Source organism: Scylla paramamosain, chromosome 18 (genome assembly GCF_035594125.1).
Source record: "Scylla paramamosain isolate STU-SP2022 chromosome 18, ASM3559412v1, whole genome shotgun sequence".
NCBI lineage: Eukaryota > Metazoa > Arthropoda > Malacostraca > Decapoda > Portunidae > Scylla > Scylla paramamosain.
The window spans coordinates 17387310-17405029 of record NC_087168.1 but is presented as its reverse complement, the minus strand read 5'-3'; the positions used below and the strand labels follow the sequence as shown (position 1 = coordinate 17405029).

Here is a 17720-nt window from a genome sequence, read left to right as displayed (position 1 = left end):
TTCCTACTAAAACTGAATTCAGATTTGTCATTCGAAGAATTACGTACCAATTATTATAGACATGGCTGCTGCCAACTGCAAATAGAGAACAGTACCGAAATTATTGTTGCTAATGATGATGATGACGATGGTGATGATGCCTGAGAGTAACACCTTTGTAACAGCACTGTGTTTACATGTATAAAATCTCTAAAAACTCCCTCATAGACCATCTTTAACGTGAATAATTTCGTCACATTTATATTTATGGAACTACGAGTTATCTTAGCGTTTTCCGTCCATTTCTAAATTCATAAGTGTATGTAGAATTGTAGAGGAAGTCACTGAAGTCAGCTGAGGCCAAGGTGAGGCGAGATGACCGGCGTGCTGGCTAGAGGGGCGGGTCTTGCTTGCTTGGTGGCCGGCAGCAGGAAGGCATTGGTCTGCGGGTGTGGCGAGGCAACCAACACACTGTTCATCTCCACTGCGGCATGTCCCTGGAAAGCTGTCACCGCCTGGTCTGTGGGTGGTGTGAGGAGGGGAACGCCCTGGGCCCCCGCCACGCACAGCACTGGGTCCTGCATCACTTCCCCCCAGCACACCATGACGGAGCAGAGGCGTGGCGTGTGGGATTTATTTAGGAGGTATGAGTGACTGTATTGAAGTAGTGGTCAATATCTCCACATTGCAATTAATACGTTCAAATCCCAACCCGCCAAATTTGTAGTTTACAGTTTTTATTGTTTTAGATTTTTACCACATCTTATTTTTTTTTCCGTTCATTTTGATTTTAACCACATCTTATTTATTTATTTATTTATTTATTTATTTTAGTTTAGTTTTTTTTTACTATTCATTTTGACATTTCTAGTATTTTTTATGTATTTTTATAATCTGGCACCATATGACCCTAGTTATTGCAGAGCCATGCAAGAAACTTTTTAATCACTTCACTTCACTATTAAAATAGCATTATATACAGTTTTAAAAGACATAATTTTTTTTAAGGAAATAATGTCATTGTCTCAGAATTTTTTTTTTTTTTTTTTTTTTTTTTTTTTTTTTTTTTTTTTATGTAGGAAGGATACTGGCCAAGGGCAACAAAAATCTAATAAAAAAAATGCCCACTGAAATGCCAGTCCCTAAAAGGGTCAAAGCAGTGGTCAAAAATTGGTGGATAAGTGTCTTGAAACCTCCCTCTTGAAGGAATTCAAGTCATAGGAAGGTGGAAATACAGAAGCAGGCAAGGAATTCCAGAGTTTACCAGAGAAAGGGATGAATGATTGAGAATACTGGTTAACTCTTGCGTTAGAGAGGTGGACAGAATAGGAGTGAGAGAAAGATGAAAGTCTTGTGCAGCGAGGCCGCGGAAGGAGGGGAGGCATGCAGTTAGCAAGATCAGAAGAGCAGTTAGCATGAAAATAGCGGTAGAAGACAGCTAGAGATGCAACATTGCGGCGGTGAGAGAGAGGCTGAAGACAGTCAGTTAGAGGAGAGGAGTTGATGAGACGAAAAGCTTTTGATTCCACCTTGTCTAGAACAGCAGTATGAGTGGAACCCCCCCAGACATGTGAAGCATACTCCATACATGGACGGATAAGGCCCTTGTACAGAGTTAGCAGCTGGGGGGGTGAGAAAAACTGGCGGAGACGTCTCAGAACACCTAACTTCATAGAAGCTGTTTTAGCTAGAGATGAGATGTGAAGTTTCCAGTTCAGATTATAAGTAAAGGACAGACCAAGGATGTTCAGTGTAGAAGAGGGGGATAGTTGAGTGTCATTGAAGAAGAGGGGATAGTTGTCTGGAAGATTGTGTCGAGTTGATAGATGGAGGAATTAAGTTTTTGAGGCATTGAACAATACCAAGTTTGCTCTGCCCCAATCAGAAATTTTAGAAAGATCAGAAGTCAGGCGTTCTGTGGCTTCCCTGCGTGATATGTTTACCTCCTGAAGGGTTGGACGTCTATGAAAAGACGTGGAAAAGTGCAGGGTGGTATCATCAGCATAGGAGTGGATAGGACAAGAAGTTTGGTTTAGAAGATCATTAATGAATAATAAGAAGAGAGTGGGTGACAGGACAGAACCCTGAGGAACACCACTGTTAATAGATTTAGGAGAAGAACAGTGACCGTCTACCACAGCAGCAATAGAACGGTCAGAAAGGAAACTTGAGATGAAGTTACAGAGAGAAGGATAGAAACCGTAGGAGGGTAGTTTGGAAATCAAAGCTTTGTGCCAGACTCTATCAAAGGCTTTTGATATGTCCAAGGCAACAGCAAAAGTTTCACCAAAGTCTCTAAAAGAGGATGACCAAGACTCAGTAAGGAAAGCCAGAAGATCACCAGTAGAGCGGCCTTGACGGAACCCATACTGGTGATCAGATAGAAGGTTGTGAAGTGATAGATGTTTAAGAATCTTCCTGTTGAGGATAGATTCAAAAACTTTAGATAAGCAGGAAATTAAAGCAATAGGACGGTAGTTTGAGGGATTAGAGCGGTCACCCTTTTTAGGAACAGGTTGAATGTAGGCAAACTTCCAGCAAGAAGGAAAGGTAGATGTTGACAGACAGAGCTGAAAGAGTTTGACTAGGCAAGGTGCAAGCACGGAGGCACAGTTTCGGAGAACAATAGGAGGGACCCCATCAGGTCCATAAGCCTTCTGAGGGTTTAGGCCAGCGAGGGCATGGAAAACATCATTACGAAGAATTTTAATACGAGGCATGAAGTAGTCAGAGGGTGGAGGAGAGGGAGGAACAAGCCCAGAATCGTCCAAGGTAGAGTTTTTAGCAAAGGTTTGAGCAAAGAGTTCAGCTTTAGAAATAGATGTGATAGCAGTGGTGCCATCTGGTTGAAGTAGAGGAGGGAAAGAAGAAGAAGCAAAGTTATTGGAGATATTTTTGGCTAGATGCCAGAAATCACGAGGGGAGTTAGATCTTGAAAGGTTTTGACATTTTCTGTTAATGAAGGAGTTTTTGGCTAGTTGGAGAACAGACTTGGCATGGTTCCGGGCAGAAATATAAAGTGCATGAGATTCTGGTGAAGGAAGGCTTAAGTACCTTTTGTGGGCCACCTCTCTATCATGTATAGCACGAGAACAAGCTGTGTTAAACCAAGGTTTAGAAGGTTTAGGACGAGAAAAAGAGTGAGGAATGTACGCCTCCATGCCAGACACTATCACCTCTGTTATGCGCTCAGCACACAAAGACGGGTCTCTGACACGGAAGCAGTAGTCATTCCAAGGAAAATCAGAAAAATACCGCCTCAGGTCCCCCCAACTAGCAGAGGCAAAACGCCAGAGGCACCTTCGCTTAGGGGGATCCTGAGGAGGGATTGGAGTGATAGGACAAGATAAAGATATGAGATTGTGATCGGAGGAGCCCAACGGAGAAGAAAGGGTGACAGCATAAGCAGAAGGATTAGAGGTCAGGAAAAGGTCAAGAATGTTGGGCGTATCTCCAAGACGGTCAGGAATACGAGTAGAGTGTTGCACCAATTGCTCTAGGTCATGGAGGATAGCAAAGTTGTAGGCTAGTTCACCAGGATGGTCAGTGAAGGGAGAGGAAAGCCAAAGCTGGTGGTGAACATTGAAGTCTCCAAGAATGGAGATCTCTGCAAAAGGGAAGAGGGTCAGAATGTGCTCCACTTTGGAAGTTAAGTAGTCAAAGAATTTCTTATAGTCAGAGGAGTTAGGAGAGAGGTATACAGCACAGATAAATTTAGTATAAGAATGACTCTGTAGTCGTAGCCAGATGGTGGAAAACTCGGAAGATTCAAGAGCGTGGGCACGAGAGCAGGTTAAGTCATTGCGCACATAAACGCAGCATCCAGCTTTGGATCGAAAATGAGGATAGAGAAAGTAGGAGGGAACAGAAAAGGGGCTACTGTCAGTTGCCTCAGACACCTGAGTTTCAGTGAGGAAAAGAAGATGAGGTTTAGAAGAGGAGAGGTGGTGTTCTACAGATTGAAAATTAGATCTTAGACCGCGAATGTTGCAGAAGTTAATGAAGAAAAAGTTGAGGGGGGTGTCAAGACACTTAGGGTCGTCGACAGAAAGGCAGTCCGACCTGGGGACATTTATGGTCCCCTCCCCAGATGGGGACTCCGAGGCTGGTGTAGGAGTCGCCATGATTTTAAAATTTTTGGAGTGAAGGGTGTGTGTGTTATTAGGTGCTTGTAGTTTTGTGTGGAGGAAGAGAGTTGTCTTTAGAGGGCAGGCTGTGACTACCCCCTTGTGTTGTGAGACACAAAGGGAAACGTTCAGTGAGGTCACAGCTGGGTTTAATGATAAGTTCACAGCACCCCCTGAACAGTGCTTTAGACCTCACTGGGAGTAATTATCGTTTCGGCAGGTGTCTACTGCCTCCTCCTAGGAGGCAGTAGACACCTGCCGTCATTTCCATAATCATTTCCATAATCATTTCCATAATCCCCAGCATGAGTTATTAGGTGTGGGTGCAGTGTAATTGTACTTGGTACTGGTTCTTGATTTTAATATTTGGTTCCATAAGTTCACAGTTTAATGGCAGAACAGTCAGGGTTAACCATACTTACTTCTGCCATGGTAATTGCTGTGGCAGACAGCTAGACTCATAGATTTAAGGAGTGTATACCTAGAATACTTTTTTTGGATGTTGTCTCCACCAGCTCAGCTTCCTGCATTAACCATAAAGTTTAATTTCTCATCAGTCCAGAACTGGTAATGGTTTTATATCCCTGCCATCTTCAACAGAGTTAATTTTGGGAGCTATGCTGTGCTGGACAACGTGGGAGAGGTGTCGTTACCCCAACCTGTCCCAGCACACATCCCTCGGCCCCCCTATGCTGAGACAGGAGAGCCCCTGCCACCTCCTGCCACCCCTGATATACACTCCTTGTCTGGGGAGGAAGCAATGAGGAATGCTTGCCGTCTGGCAGCTGAAGTGCAGAACGCTGTGAAGGAGAACATTAAGGTTTGTTGTAAGTTTGGTGTGCCGTAAATTTAGTGGATTATCATGTATTTTAATCTTGATGAACTGTTCACATAATACAACATAGCAATTAATACCAGATTATTTTAAGATTTTTTAGATAAAGTTGTTGATATGATGATTTAAAATGCTTATTGTTGTCTTCCATCTCCTGGTACACACCCACATACCTGATTGTATTTGTATCAAATTAGTTAAATGTTCCTACACCTGTATCACCTGTGGCTTTTAGTATCTTCACAGCTATTCCAGAGATTAGAAACTTTATACTCTTTCATTGTACCTGCAAATTATTTAAAAAATTTTATCAGAAGGAAAAGGTTGATTTACTAAGAAGATAAACCTTTTTTCCTTCTTCACCCAGGCTGGCATGACCATAGAGGATCTTACTAGTTATTCTAGACATATTAGAAGATTCAGACTAATTAATTTTACTTGCAAATTGTTTAAAGATTTTGATAAAGAAGAAAGGATTGATTTACTCAATAAAAACATTCCCTTCTTGACCCAGGCTGGCATGACCACAGAGGAGGTGGATGCCCTGGTACACAATCGGGCTATAGATGCAGGAGCATACCCTTCCCCTCTCAACTACCGTGGCTTTCCCAAGAGCGTTTGCACCAGTGTCAATAACGTGGCATGTCATGGCATCCCAGATGACAGACCACTGATGGATGGCGATATTGTGTCCGTGGATGTGACGGTCAGTTGTGGCCTTCTTCTAACTCCTTGCTAGTGTTCATTGTGCCTTTCTGATAAACTATTTCATGTTAACATTATTTTTTTCTTATTGGTCTGTATATGTTATTAGCTTGTATGCTCCTGTTTATATCATTATTTGGATGGCACCCCTCTTTATCTCCTAGCATTCCTCATCATCCCTTGTTCTCTTTTTTTTATTTTCATTTTTATTTGTTTTATCTTCCCTTTAAAATACAGCACTCTTCACCTCTCCTAAAATCTAACATTCTGTCAACCTTTTGTTTTCCACCATGTCACAAAAGCAAGTTCTCTTTCCACCTTTTCATTTTTCTGTGCCTCTAGGTCCTTCTTTCCTCTCTGAGAATCCAGTATTTCTTCCTGCCCTTACTTTATCCATTTTATTACTGATCTGATGCTCTTGTTACTTCCCTTCTTGACACATGAATCTATAACCCATGCTACATTACTTTTACCCTCTTGTTCATCTGTTATTTTTAAGCATCTGTCATTAACCTGTACTTAACCTCCCTGCAGGTGTTCATAGGAGGTTACCATGGGGATTGCTGTGAGACCTACATGATTGGGGAGGTGGATGATCCCGGCCGGCACCTGGTGAGGGCCGCCCGCAGGTGCCGAGACGAGGCCATTGCTTTGTGTGGGCCAGGTGTGCCTTTTTATGCTATTGGTGAGTGAGGTTGGTCAGTGGAAAGGATCAGAATTTTTTCAAGAGGGAGGTCTCAAGACACTTCTCTGATTTGGCTAAACCTTTTTTGGCTCTTCTTTATGGACTGGCACCTTAGTAGACCTATTTTGGTGCCCTTGGCCAGTGCCCCTCTTACATAAAAAAAAAAAAAAAGAAAAAAAAAAGAGAAAAGAAAAAAAAATGTTAGAAACTTAAATAATTTTGGTGAGAAAATACAGTAGGGTTGTGAAAAGCTCAAGATCAAATAATGCAATTCACAAATGTACAAAATGTAATGTTAGAAACATTCACACAAGTGGAAATGAATATCATAGTTTTTATGTTGTGCAAAGATCATAGTGTGTAATTATTTTCATTATTATTATTATTATGGTGTTTTCCATTAGGTAACCGAGTGGAGAGGGTGGCTGAGAAGGAAGGAGTGAGAGTGGTGCCTTGCTTTATTGGCCATGGGATCAGCAATTACTTTCATGGCCCACCTGACATTTACCACTGCTGTGAGTGTTTCTGGTTCCTTCAGTACATTGTTTATCATTCTTTTTCATTGCATTACTCAATTTAACACAACACATTAAGCCTCGTATCGTATTATTATTATCTTATTGTTATTATTTTATTTTTTTATTTATTTATTTTTTTTTTTTCACAAGTTTCTTGGCTTTTTTTGTGCCATTCAGTTTTCCACATGGGTACCCCAGTATAATAAAGGGCAGATCTTTAATGGTTGGTATATGCTAGTCTTTGTATGCCATTGCATGTTGATCTCATGAGTTTTATTCTCAGTTGATACAGATACCAGACAAGTTTTTTGTTAATGTTAATGCCCTCAATTTTGGAAGTAGGTAATGTCACAGGTTGACCTTTTATCTGAATTGACCTGACCATCTGGTGTCATGTTTTCTTAACTTTATAGTTTTTAAGTTTGATTTTCAATTACCTCTTGTTATAAAGATGACTAGAAAAAATTTGGTCACACCTTTAATTTAATGAAGATACTGGTAGCATACTTCCTATGTAACTGAAAGCTGTCTCTTCACTTGACTATTATTACATACAGCACTCTCTTGTCTCTAAAATTTTGATGCAGAATAAAGTATAAGCTACAGCTTTTTGCAGTATCTTTGCTCTCTAATACCTATGATAGTAAATTCTTTTTTCACTGTGTTCATGAATATGTGTGCTAATGCATCATGTGTTTTCCCTTTGCCAGACAACTTCTACCCTGGGGAGATGGAGCCAGGAATGACCTTCACAGTGGAGCCAGTCATCACACAGGGCAAGGAGGAGGTGGTGCTACTGGAAGACGGTTGGACAGCAGTCATGTTAGACAACGCCAGGGCAGCACAATTTGAACACACAGTACTCATTACAGACTCAGGCCATGAGATCCTCACTGAGTTCAAAGGAAATGGTGGACAGTAGTTTTATACACACATTTACATGTTGTGTGCAGAATTATCATAGTCATCGTACAGAAAAATAAAACCAATAAACTCAGCTCCCATCCTGTCTCTCAGTTCATCATCTGTGGTCCCAGTTTTGTTGTTCAGTGATGCACCACACATCCATCCACCCCTTCCTGTCTCCATTCACTTTATCCTGCAGGCATTGCTCTCCTTCATATGCCAGCTTACATTATGCCCCCAACAAACCACATATCGATGCCCTTGGATCTATGAGAGTGCCTTAAGGATCAGAAAAGGCAACATCTAATATTCCTCTATTTGCTACACTGACTTTGAAATCCCCCTTTCTCTGTAAGATTAATGGGAGATGTGAAAGTTGATAGTCCCTAGTCATTTGACAGAGCTTTATGACCTGGACAGTTGTACATCTAATCATGATCAGTACCTACAAATGAGGCACCTGAGAAAGAGAGAGAGAGAGAAATATCCAAGAAGTAATGAAAATAATAACTTAATTGTGTGTAGTGAACATGTAGCTCTGTGATATAAATTCTGAGATCATGATTTCATTACTTATTAGTCCCTACAAGAAGCAAATGCATTGAAAATCAAAGCACTCATGAAAATTCTTTATTGTAATACATCAATAGTTATAAATTATTCACAAAGCATCAAAAATCCTTAATATATATCTTTGAATATTTTTACAAAATTACATTTAAAATATCTTACAACCTTATGCTGTTCCTAATTTACACTTTTCACTAGTTTTCTGCTGGTGATTTGATGCCCAAGAGTAACATCTGAGCAAGGTGAGCACACAAATGTACATTGTAATGGTAAATGCTCATTAAAGGTTGATCCTGCAGCAAGCTCTGAAGTGCCACCACCTGCAGGAAGCCCTTCCCATGAACACCTCCACCCATTCTGTCCCATCCCATTCTCTGCAGCCCTTCCACCACTGCCACTGCTGCTTCCCTGGACCTTAAGCCTTCCAGTACCACAATGGGCAACTTGCTGCCAACTTTGCAGCTCCTGTACACAAGCACTTCCCTGAAAGCAGAGGCAAGGGCAAGGAGAATGCCATACTGCAAGCGGGAGAGCAGTGGAGCACTCACCACCACCACAGATGCCCCAGCAAGCAGTTCTCCTTCCAGCAGCCCTGCCACCTGCTCCAGCGCCTGGCAACCTGGATGAAGCCTAAGGGCTCCCTCACCTCTCACTAGCGTGGCCCCTGGGTGGTGAGTCAACACACAGGCAGCAAGAGATTCATCCAGCTCCAGTACCTTGCTGGTGGTAGTCTTCATCTCCCACAAGACTTGCAGTTCCCGGGTCAACCTCAGTATTCGCTCAGAGCAAAACTTAGAAGACTCAATGCACTGCAGAGGCTTTCCACTAACTACTTCAAACTTAAGTTCTGGCATATCTTGTGGAATGAAGGAAGACATACAGTATTCTTTTTCCTTGTCTGTTGCCCTACTACTATCAACAAAGTCCTCAGTAAACCTAATGAGGAAGTTGGTAAGGACCTCAACTTTGGATGAGAGGCTGTGGCTTCTCATCAGCAAGGAACTTGATACTTTATTCCAGTCACTCTCTAGCAACTGTCTTGATTGATTGGCAAGTCCATGGGTGAGAGTCTGCCATTTGGGTATTGGTGCACAATAGTTCCTTTCAAAGTAAAGTGTTGTAGCCTTTGCCTTAAGCAGCTCATTCAGCTGTTTCTGTCTCTCCGACATGTCTTCAAAGAGCAACAAGTTACGTTTTATAGATTGTGTTTGGTAGGCCATAAACTTGGATGAGCACTCCTTCACCTGCTCCATGAAATCTTCAGGTATCATCTCCTCCTGAAACATTGTCTGCAGCACCTGGTTGCCACACCAAGCAGCCTCCACAACTTTTTCTAGGTGTTCCCTAAAGTGGTCCTTCCCACAGTAGTTAAGGGCAATAATATACACCTCTGAATTACCTTGCTTGCTGGTGGCTGGCTTGTATACATGAACGTCCTTAAACACACAGCACAAGAGATACATAAGGCACACAGTCTCACTCTCAAATAGTGTGAATTTTTTCAGCACTAATGAACCACCTGGTGCTAGGATGGACAAGGCTGCAGCTGCCTCACACAGATGCAAGGGGTGAGTCATTTTCTCTTGCTCTGCCGGATCAGCCTGGCAGTCAAAACTCCCATCAGCAGTGACCAGTTTCACAGATCCCAGATGGTCTGCTCGCCTCATCAGGTCACACAGGTTGTTCTGCTTGGTGAGGTCACCAGTATTGTCAGTCCCAAAGCACCAGTTCTCAAGTGTGTGGATGATGAGCCGGTCATCTACCACACACCGAGACAATGGGATGTCCTCATAATAAGGGTTGAGTGTGTTGCCCAACCACTGCCACTATGGAGAAGAGAAAGAGAAGACATGTTGCAAATTATATTTATTAAACACTAATAATTCAGCCAACAACACTTTGGGGAGAAGGGACAGGAAGACATGCTAATCACAGTATGTACTGAAAATTATTCATTTCATTTCATACTGTAATCAGTGCAATAACTGTGGCAGGTAATGAAAATTAAAAGGTGCCCAGTGATGTGTTAACTCAAAGAAAATAATGCATTTTCATAATAGTTATCAATAAATCTTACATACTGATTTCATACTGAATCAAAATACACTGTTGATGAAATTTTCTCTATTAAAAACAATGGAAACAAGAATTAACAAGTAGGATCAACTCTAGTTTACAAGAAAACTTATGCATGTTTCCCTGCTGACAAAACTAATCTTTTGACTTTCTTTTCTTTTTACACCAACCTATATGAGTCCACTACAGAGACAGACCTCATACAGTGGTTATGGACTGTTCAGACTTATTCCTCATCACACTAGCTTAGGGTTTTTCTAAGAACCAACAAGCTTCACACCATGAATGTACCTTAAGGTTAGGATGATTGAGTGTCAGGTAGTGGTTCAGAGCTGAGATGAATGCTCCTGGAGCCTCACACAAATGCACTGAAGAGAAGGTTGCCCTGCTCTCCTCCACCATGGTGGGACTAAGGGATATCTCTCTCACATCCCCTTCCTCTTCAGCAGGAACTAGAGGGTAGCCATTCACTATCTCATAAAACTTGAGCCAAGCCTGTGGGAAATGAAACTTGTTGATTTAACCTATTATCTGCGACCATCCTGGATTTTCTCTCTTCTTGGCCAGGGGATCATGGATTAAGTACAAGTAAACATCACCATACAAACAATATTCTGAGGACTGCCTCACAGCAAAAGACCCAACATATTGTATGGCACCATTCCATCCAATTACTGCCAACATGCAATGTTGGCAATGATTTCTCCTATCACTATTCCTCATATCTGCTTTCTCCACATCATTATTGGCACTTCACATCAGATGGATATATTCTGCACACACACACACACACACACACACACACACACACACACACACACACACACACACACACACACACACACACACACACACACACACACACACTCAGTCTTACCCGAAGATCAGTCACTATGAGCTATGAGCTCTTTTTGTAGGGGAACAGCTGGCTGGGTGACCAGCAGACGACTGTAGGTGAAACACACACACACACACACACACACACACACACACACACACACACACACACACACACACACACACACAGACACACACTTTATCAATCAATAAAGTGTGTTTTTTTAGTGCCTTAATTTCTTTTAAGGGAAATATGGTTATTATCTATGCACCACTCCTAAGAACTCAAAACAATATTTTACATATGAGCAATGGTTCTTCTTTAAGTAAAAAAACATATCTCAATTATCAAATGAAAATTCAGAGATTAAAAATTCTTTTTTTTTATTTATTCTTTTTTTTTTTTTATTAGTCCTGACCTGTAAAAAATGCAAAAAATTTTCTGATTAAAAATCATGGAAAGTAGAAAAGGGATTTTGATATAAAAAATATATATCAGTCAATAAAGTAGGTTTTTAAGTTTCTTAATTTCTTTTAAAAGTGAAATATGGTTATTATCTACACACCACTCCTAAAAACTCAAAATAATATTTTACATATGTACTACAATGTTTTTTTTTTCTTTAAGTAAGGAATATATCACTATAATCAGATAAAAATTTTGAGATTCAAAATTTTTTTTCTTACTTTTTCCAAGTTCCAGACCAATAAAAAAAAATTGAAAAATATTTTCCAATTAAAAAAAAAAAAACTTTTCAGGCTCCATACCTGTGTAAGCATCTCTGGGTATGCATGTCTCTTAATGGCATGACACACTCGTTGGCTGGGGTTGGTGTTGGTGGTGTGTGCATGCCACACAGCCACATCCTTGGTGCCAAGTTGCTGCTTCACAGCGTTGAGAGATGCTTTCATTTCCTGCAACTCCTCTTTCTGTTATGAGAATACAGGAAGTGATGTGTGTGTCTTCATTTTTCTCTGCTCCATGGTTCTAAACAAAATTAACACTTTATTCATATTGCTGTAACATAAATTTCACTGATTTCATTCCCTCAAGTCTCTCTCTCTCTCTCTCTCTCTCTCTCTCTCTCTCTCTCTCTCTCTCTCTCTCTCTCTCTCTCTCTCTCTCTCTCTCTCTCTCTCTCGCACACACACACACACACAAACATACACAATGGACCAAAGTAAGTATATATTCAACTAACAAACTACTCAGTCAGTAGCATTTCAGTATTAACTACTGTCTATCATCCATCCATGGCTTATTTCCTTGTTACATATCACACACACACACACACTGACCTGCCAAATGGGAGCAGTGTACATAGTGTGTGGTGAGGGAAGTTTCCATCCTGGTGAGGGAGGAGAGAAAGTGAAGCTCTTTTTAAAGTGATCTTGAGCTTCCATCTGGACCTGCACAACATCTGTATATTCAAGGAGAGGGTACTTTTTGACTTCACTCCCCATGCTGTAAAAATAATTAATATTGTTATCATTTGTTTGACTGCCAATGGCAGCAAGACTTCTGTTACTACTTCTGAACAAGATATAGGTACAGGAACTAAAATATAGCTATTCAATCATTCCTATTGTCTGATGTGTCTTTCAATATTAAACTCTAAATTTTCATTATACTGTTTTATCAAGCTTAAGAAGACACCATAGCAAAGGGTTGATAAATTATCATCCTGATTTCCAGGTTCAATGGTTAAAGACTGAAGGAAAGACTAATAAATGGATGAAAGAGATGGGTTTTAAGGATCAGCTGAGCTGCTGGGATCTCAGCATCCAGGAAAGTGAAAAATATGGATGGAACAGAATAACTTGGATCATGGTGCATAGGAAAATGCTGCACAACTGAGACATGAGACCTCATGTAGTGAAGTGGGTCTGAAAATTTCTTAGCATTACAAATTTCAAAAACCATAACATAAGCTACCAAGTCAATATTTAGTACATTGTCAAACTAACTTGTGCCGCAGATTAGGTGTTCTTCTCTTGTTGTAGTGATGGTGATGTTGCTGTTGTCTGGGTGGTGAAATTGGTGTCTCCCTCTTCTGCCGGTGTGGCCGAAAGGAGAAGCCATCCTTGGCCTCAGAGGACTCCATGTTGCTGTTGCCCTCACTCGTGGGTTGTTAGCTTCTTGTTGCAACTTTTATCTTTTATTTTTTCTCTACTGCTTTCACATTCATTTCCAGGAGATTCAATGCTAACTTTTCCACAAAGAACCATCACAGAGTTGAAATTCTTACTTAATCTGTTTTCCACTCATATTATACAACTATTCAATAAATGAAAGGTAGATAATCAGTATATGAACACACAAGATCACAAAGGAATTTCTTGGAATTGACTAACTTGCATAATGTCAAATAAATCTTGAAATCAAACATTACCAAAATTAAGAAAGTAAAATATATTTCTTCCTAAAAAAAAAAAGTGTTCCTTTATGTATCAGTTCATGCCTTGGTCTTCTGTGCAATGGCATCGAGCTGTGACCGCACTTTTAGCAGTGAATCAATGGTAGTGGTGAGGACATCAGGACTCAGCCTCAGTTGGTACTCCTCTACCTCATGCTTCTCTGAGTCCTTTGTCACCTGCAGTAGCAACACCAGTCCATGACCCCACAGTAAAGAATTGGAAGACTTAAGCAAAATTCAAATACAGTAACTGAACTTATGAATACATTTAAGCCTAATGAACTTATGAATACATTTAAGCCTACCTGAAAATATATATAGAACAGGTTTGTGGCAATACAATTAAGTATTTCTACTGTTACTAAAGCACAAACTAGGAATGCTTCCACTCTTCCAACAACTTGCCCCTTATTCTACAGAATTGTATGTGGTTCTTATTGTCAGGCAGCATTAAATAACCATTTAAATCTTAATAAACCCAAGAATATAGAAACTGCAAGAAACTATCAGACCTACATGTGGCAGTCCCTCTATGAAATATACCTACCTATTTCCAGCTATCATCCACATTCATAAATTTGTCTAATCTTTTTTTAAGGCTCCCTAATGACTCACCACTAACAACCTTAGTTAGTAGAATAAAATTACATAGAAAAAGCCTGCTTATCCTTGTTATAATGTTTAACCCTAGAGAGTGAAACACAGAAAAGGAAAAAAAACATATAGATGAGAAAACAATTAGCTAATCCAAATGCAAACGAAGGTTAATCAAACATACCGTCATGTCCAGAACACAGACAGGACCAGCGCCTTGCTCCTCCTTGCTAACCTTTGCCTTGAGATCACACAGCTGGGGAGGGTGGGCCATCATGCACTCTGAGGACACCTGCAAACAGTCATAAATACCAAGAGTAAAAATTATGCAATATGATCAAAGATGATTAATATTTTTCATGCCTATGACATCCTTAACCAGTGTGACATGGTGATTCCTGATCTTCATTTCACTGGGATGTGAGCAATGCATTTAAACACTAGCCACATGTTACTCTGTATTCTTACAGGTGGAAATATATATACAGTGAAGCAAGACAATCTCATAAAAACTAGCTGCTTTGCACACTAACAATGAGGGCTAGATGCAGCACCAGCAGGAATAATAGTAGTAGTAGTAGTAGTAGGAGGAAATATTGGAACAGAGAAGAAATGTTGGATTAAGGTAAAAACTCTCTCTCTCTCTCTTTCTCTCTCTCTCTTGTCAGTAACTGATAGACAGGGGTGGAAACTGATAAAAGTTCATTCATCTGATAAACTGATAGTATGCAGGACTACATGGGCAGACGCCTTTCTGCTTCTCACATCTGTCTTACATTCAGTTAAAATACAGTGCACAGATGTGACGGTGGGGGCTGGTCAAAATCCATCCTAATCTAATAAATGACAAACTGATGTTCACCTTCAGTATCCTGCCAGGCTTCTGTATCAAGTGACACTATCTACTGACCGATACATGCATCCCTCTGATCAGTTTTTCACTGCTTCCATCACAGCTCAAACGGAAGCATGACAGGAATGAGTAACCACAAACAAGTCTGTCTCAACTCCATCTGTCTAACCTTAATACATGGCACAGTTTATACTTAATTATGTTACAAGCTAGCTAGAAGTCTACTTAACACGTCAACTTGCCAGATGAACGCTAGCTACGAGGGTCAGACACAGGGAAAAGTGGCCACGTGCCGCCGTCTCCCTGGCTTGCCTCCCGTCACCCTCATGTAAACAAAACTCTCGGCTCTTCCCTTCTCTGTCACTCCCATTTCGGTCCTCTGCTCTGTTTTCATATTTTGTAGATATAAGATATTGAAAAAAATATATATGAAAAGACATATGCATAATCACAAGAAAATTTAATTTTCATACTCGAAAGTTTTCGGCGATTAAAAATGTTTGTGTAAGGTGCCGCAAAACAGACCGTGTCTTCATCATCATCAGCAGTAACAGTATCGTCGGCAGGAGAATCCGCGGCAGGATGACCACCAAGACGTGGAACTTATTTTGGGGGTCAAATTTTGTGAGGGCACCCCTGCAGAACGGAGTAGGTCGATATGTGCAACAGCTACAGAGGATTACCTTCAAGTTTTGCAAGACACACGGAGGCAGCAAAGGCATGAGGTGAGGCCCTGCTCGCCACCCAGTGTTGTGTACTGCATGGTGCTGTGGAGACCTGCTGTACTTGATACATCTCTGTTCTCTGGTATAAGATGACATGAGTTTCGAATGGCCCGTATGTTAGCAGCCTAAAGTAATGCCTTATGTGTAGCCGTAGAGTTCTTGTATAATACAATTGGCTGAAATCCATCCCTAGGATTCTGTACAATTAATATCAGCAACCCAAATTAGGAAATGCTGGTCTATATATAAAAATAATAATAATAATATACTTTTCATTTTGTGTAGGGAATACATAGAGAAGGAGCTGATTGGGTTTGCTCGGGAGAACCCTGGTGTTGTGGTGTATGTCAAGCCTCGTCGCCACCGCTCCCCGTGCCTCAAGGCTGAGTACTGTAAGTATGCCTCCAGCCATCAGTAGCTTCATTCATGTTTTGTGTCATTTCTGTGATTCTAGAAGAATGCACCTTGAAAAAGTGACTGTCCAGTGAAAGATATGTATTCTTTTATGTGTGTATGTGTATACACATACCAAAACACTATGGATATAGCTTTAACAGCATAGTATTCTTACATGTACTTTGGATCTACATACAGTAGTGGACCATGATTCAAAGTTGTTGTTTTTTTTTAGAATGAGTACTTTCTTGAAGTGCTAATTTTTGTTCTACCATGATTTTCCATCCAGTGTGTAGACACATACTACCTCAATTATGAATAATACAAACCATTGCAGTAAATGGTGGTGAGGAGTACATCTCAACCCATGTGAACACTTGTGAGGACATCGTGAAATGGGTGGAGTACCTGAGAGGCCGATCTGGCTATCCCGTTGAAAGGCTAAGGAAGTACCACCACACAGATTATCCTTCTATCCAAGGCCCATGGACCCCCTGGATCCACCGCCACCCTGGCATCAACATCAAGGAGTACCCCTGTGTGAGTTATCACTTCCTTGTGGTTATGTCTGATGATAAATGACTTTTGATACCAGTTGTCATAAATGGATTTGAATAGAAGATTGATTATTACTGGTATGCAGAGGGGTCATAGAAAGAATACTGGCATAACTGAATACAAGAATATTGATTAATTTTAGACTAATTAGGTATGTTTATTATATATAATTTTATTAGTTTGTAAGTTCTTTCGTAGGTTTTTTTTTTTCCCCACTAAACTTCTCTCTCTCTCTCTCTCTCTCTCTCTCTCTCTCTCTCTCTCTCTCTCTCTCTCTCTCTCCTCTCTCTCTCTCTCTCTCTCTCTCTCTCTCTCTCTCTCTCTCTCTCTCTCTCTCTCTCTCTCTCTCTCTCTCTCTCTCTCTCTCTCTCTCTCTCTCTCTCTCTCTCTCTCTCTCTCCATTGTGTTGGCTTAGTCATCAAGTGCAGGAAACACAGAAAGCAAAATGCTTTCATCACAGTCTACAACACACTATAATGGAGCTCTCAGTAGCTTTTATTTCCCAACTCTTATTTTGGTTGATCAGGGCATATTCATGTGTTGTGGGTGCCCTTCATTCCAGGAGGAACTGTCAGCTGTCCAACCAACCAAGATCTCTGCCACCCAGAAGCTTCTGGAGCTGTATGAGCAGCAAAAGCAGCAGCAGGAAGGAGTGGGGAGCACTACTTCATGATGCTGTCCTGCCCCTAAACTGCCTCTGAAACTTGGTTCCTGTATATAGTGTGTTATGTTGTTATTGTACAACTGTAGATTAAAATTAAACCAGTTATATTTCCCGTGTCATATATATATATATTTTTTTTTCATTGTCCTTTACCATTTATTGTATCCTTCTCTCTTTGCTCCTGTACTCCATCTTCCAGCCACATGGGGTGTGTAAGGACCATAAGAAAGAACCACGTGGATCATGTGAGAAGTAATGATGATTGAAGAGTTTGA

At 40.7% G+C, this 17720-nt stretch overlaps 3 protein-coding genes across 8 annotated transcripts; 2 read left to right on the top strand and 1 right to left on the bottom strand.

The window, feature by feature from the left end:
• Positions 1-143: 143 nt before the first annotated feature.
• LOC135109200 (methionine aminopeptidase 1D, mitochondrial-like) lies at positions 144-7853 on the top strand. Of its 2 annotated transcripts, XM_064020382.1 has the most exons (6): positions 149-623; positions 4707-4926; positions 5456-5647; positions 6181-6331; positions 6736-6846; positions 7560-7853. In XM_064020382.1, exons 1-6 carry the CDS (start codon positions 355-357, stop codon positions 7769-7771), a joined length of 1155 nt encoding a protein of 384 aa, XP_063876452.1. In that variant the 5' UTR covers positions 149-354; the 3' UTR covers positions 7772-7853. The 2 variants fall into 2 exon arrangements, with proteins under 2 accessions (XP_063876453.1, XP_063876452.1); XM_064020383.1 differs by lacking the exon at positions 6736-6846 and having other exon boundaries at positions 144-623.
• A 517-nt stretch (positions 7854-8370) lies between these two features.
• LOC135109198 (cap-specific mRNA (nucleoside-2'-O-)-methyltransferase 2-like) lies at positions 8371-15466 on the bottom strand. 5 transcript variants are annotated; one of them, XM_064020375.1, is made up of 7 exons: positions 15345-15466; positions 14434-14541; positions 13207-13832; positions 12538-12703; positions 12007-12168; positions 10693-10896; positions 8371-10151 (listed from the first exon to the last, which is right to left on the bottom strand). In XM_064020375.1, the coding sequence occupies exons 3-7, from the start codon at positions 13341-13343 to the stop codon at positions 8520-8522; spliced, it is 2301 nt and encodes a 766-aa protein (XP_063876445.1). In that variant the 5' UTR covers positions 13344-13832; positions 14434-14541; positions 15345-15466; the 3' UTR covers positions 8371-8519. The 5 variants fall into 5 exon arrangements, with proteins under 5 accessions (XP_063876445.1, XP_063876448.1, XP_063876446.1 ...); XM_064020378.1 differs by having other exon boundaries at positions 13207-13516; XM_064020376.1 differs by lacking the exon at positions 15345-15466 and adding an exon at positions 14783-14924.
• Positions 15467-15624: 158 nt separating this feature from the next.
• On the top strand, positions 15625-17564 carry LOC135109201 (large ribosomal subunit protein mL43-like). The gene is made up of 4 exons (XM_064020384.1): positions 15625-15827; positions 16113-16219; positions 16561-16763; positions 17344-17564. Exons 1-4 carry the CDS (start codon positions 15685-15687, stop codon positions 17452-17454), a joined length of 564 nt encoding a protein of 187 aa, XP_063876454.1. The 5' UTR covers positions 15625-15684; the 3' UTR covers positions 17455-17564.
• Positions 17565-17720: the final 156 nt, after the last annotated feature.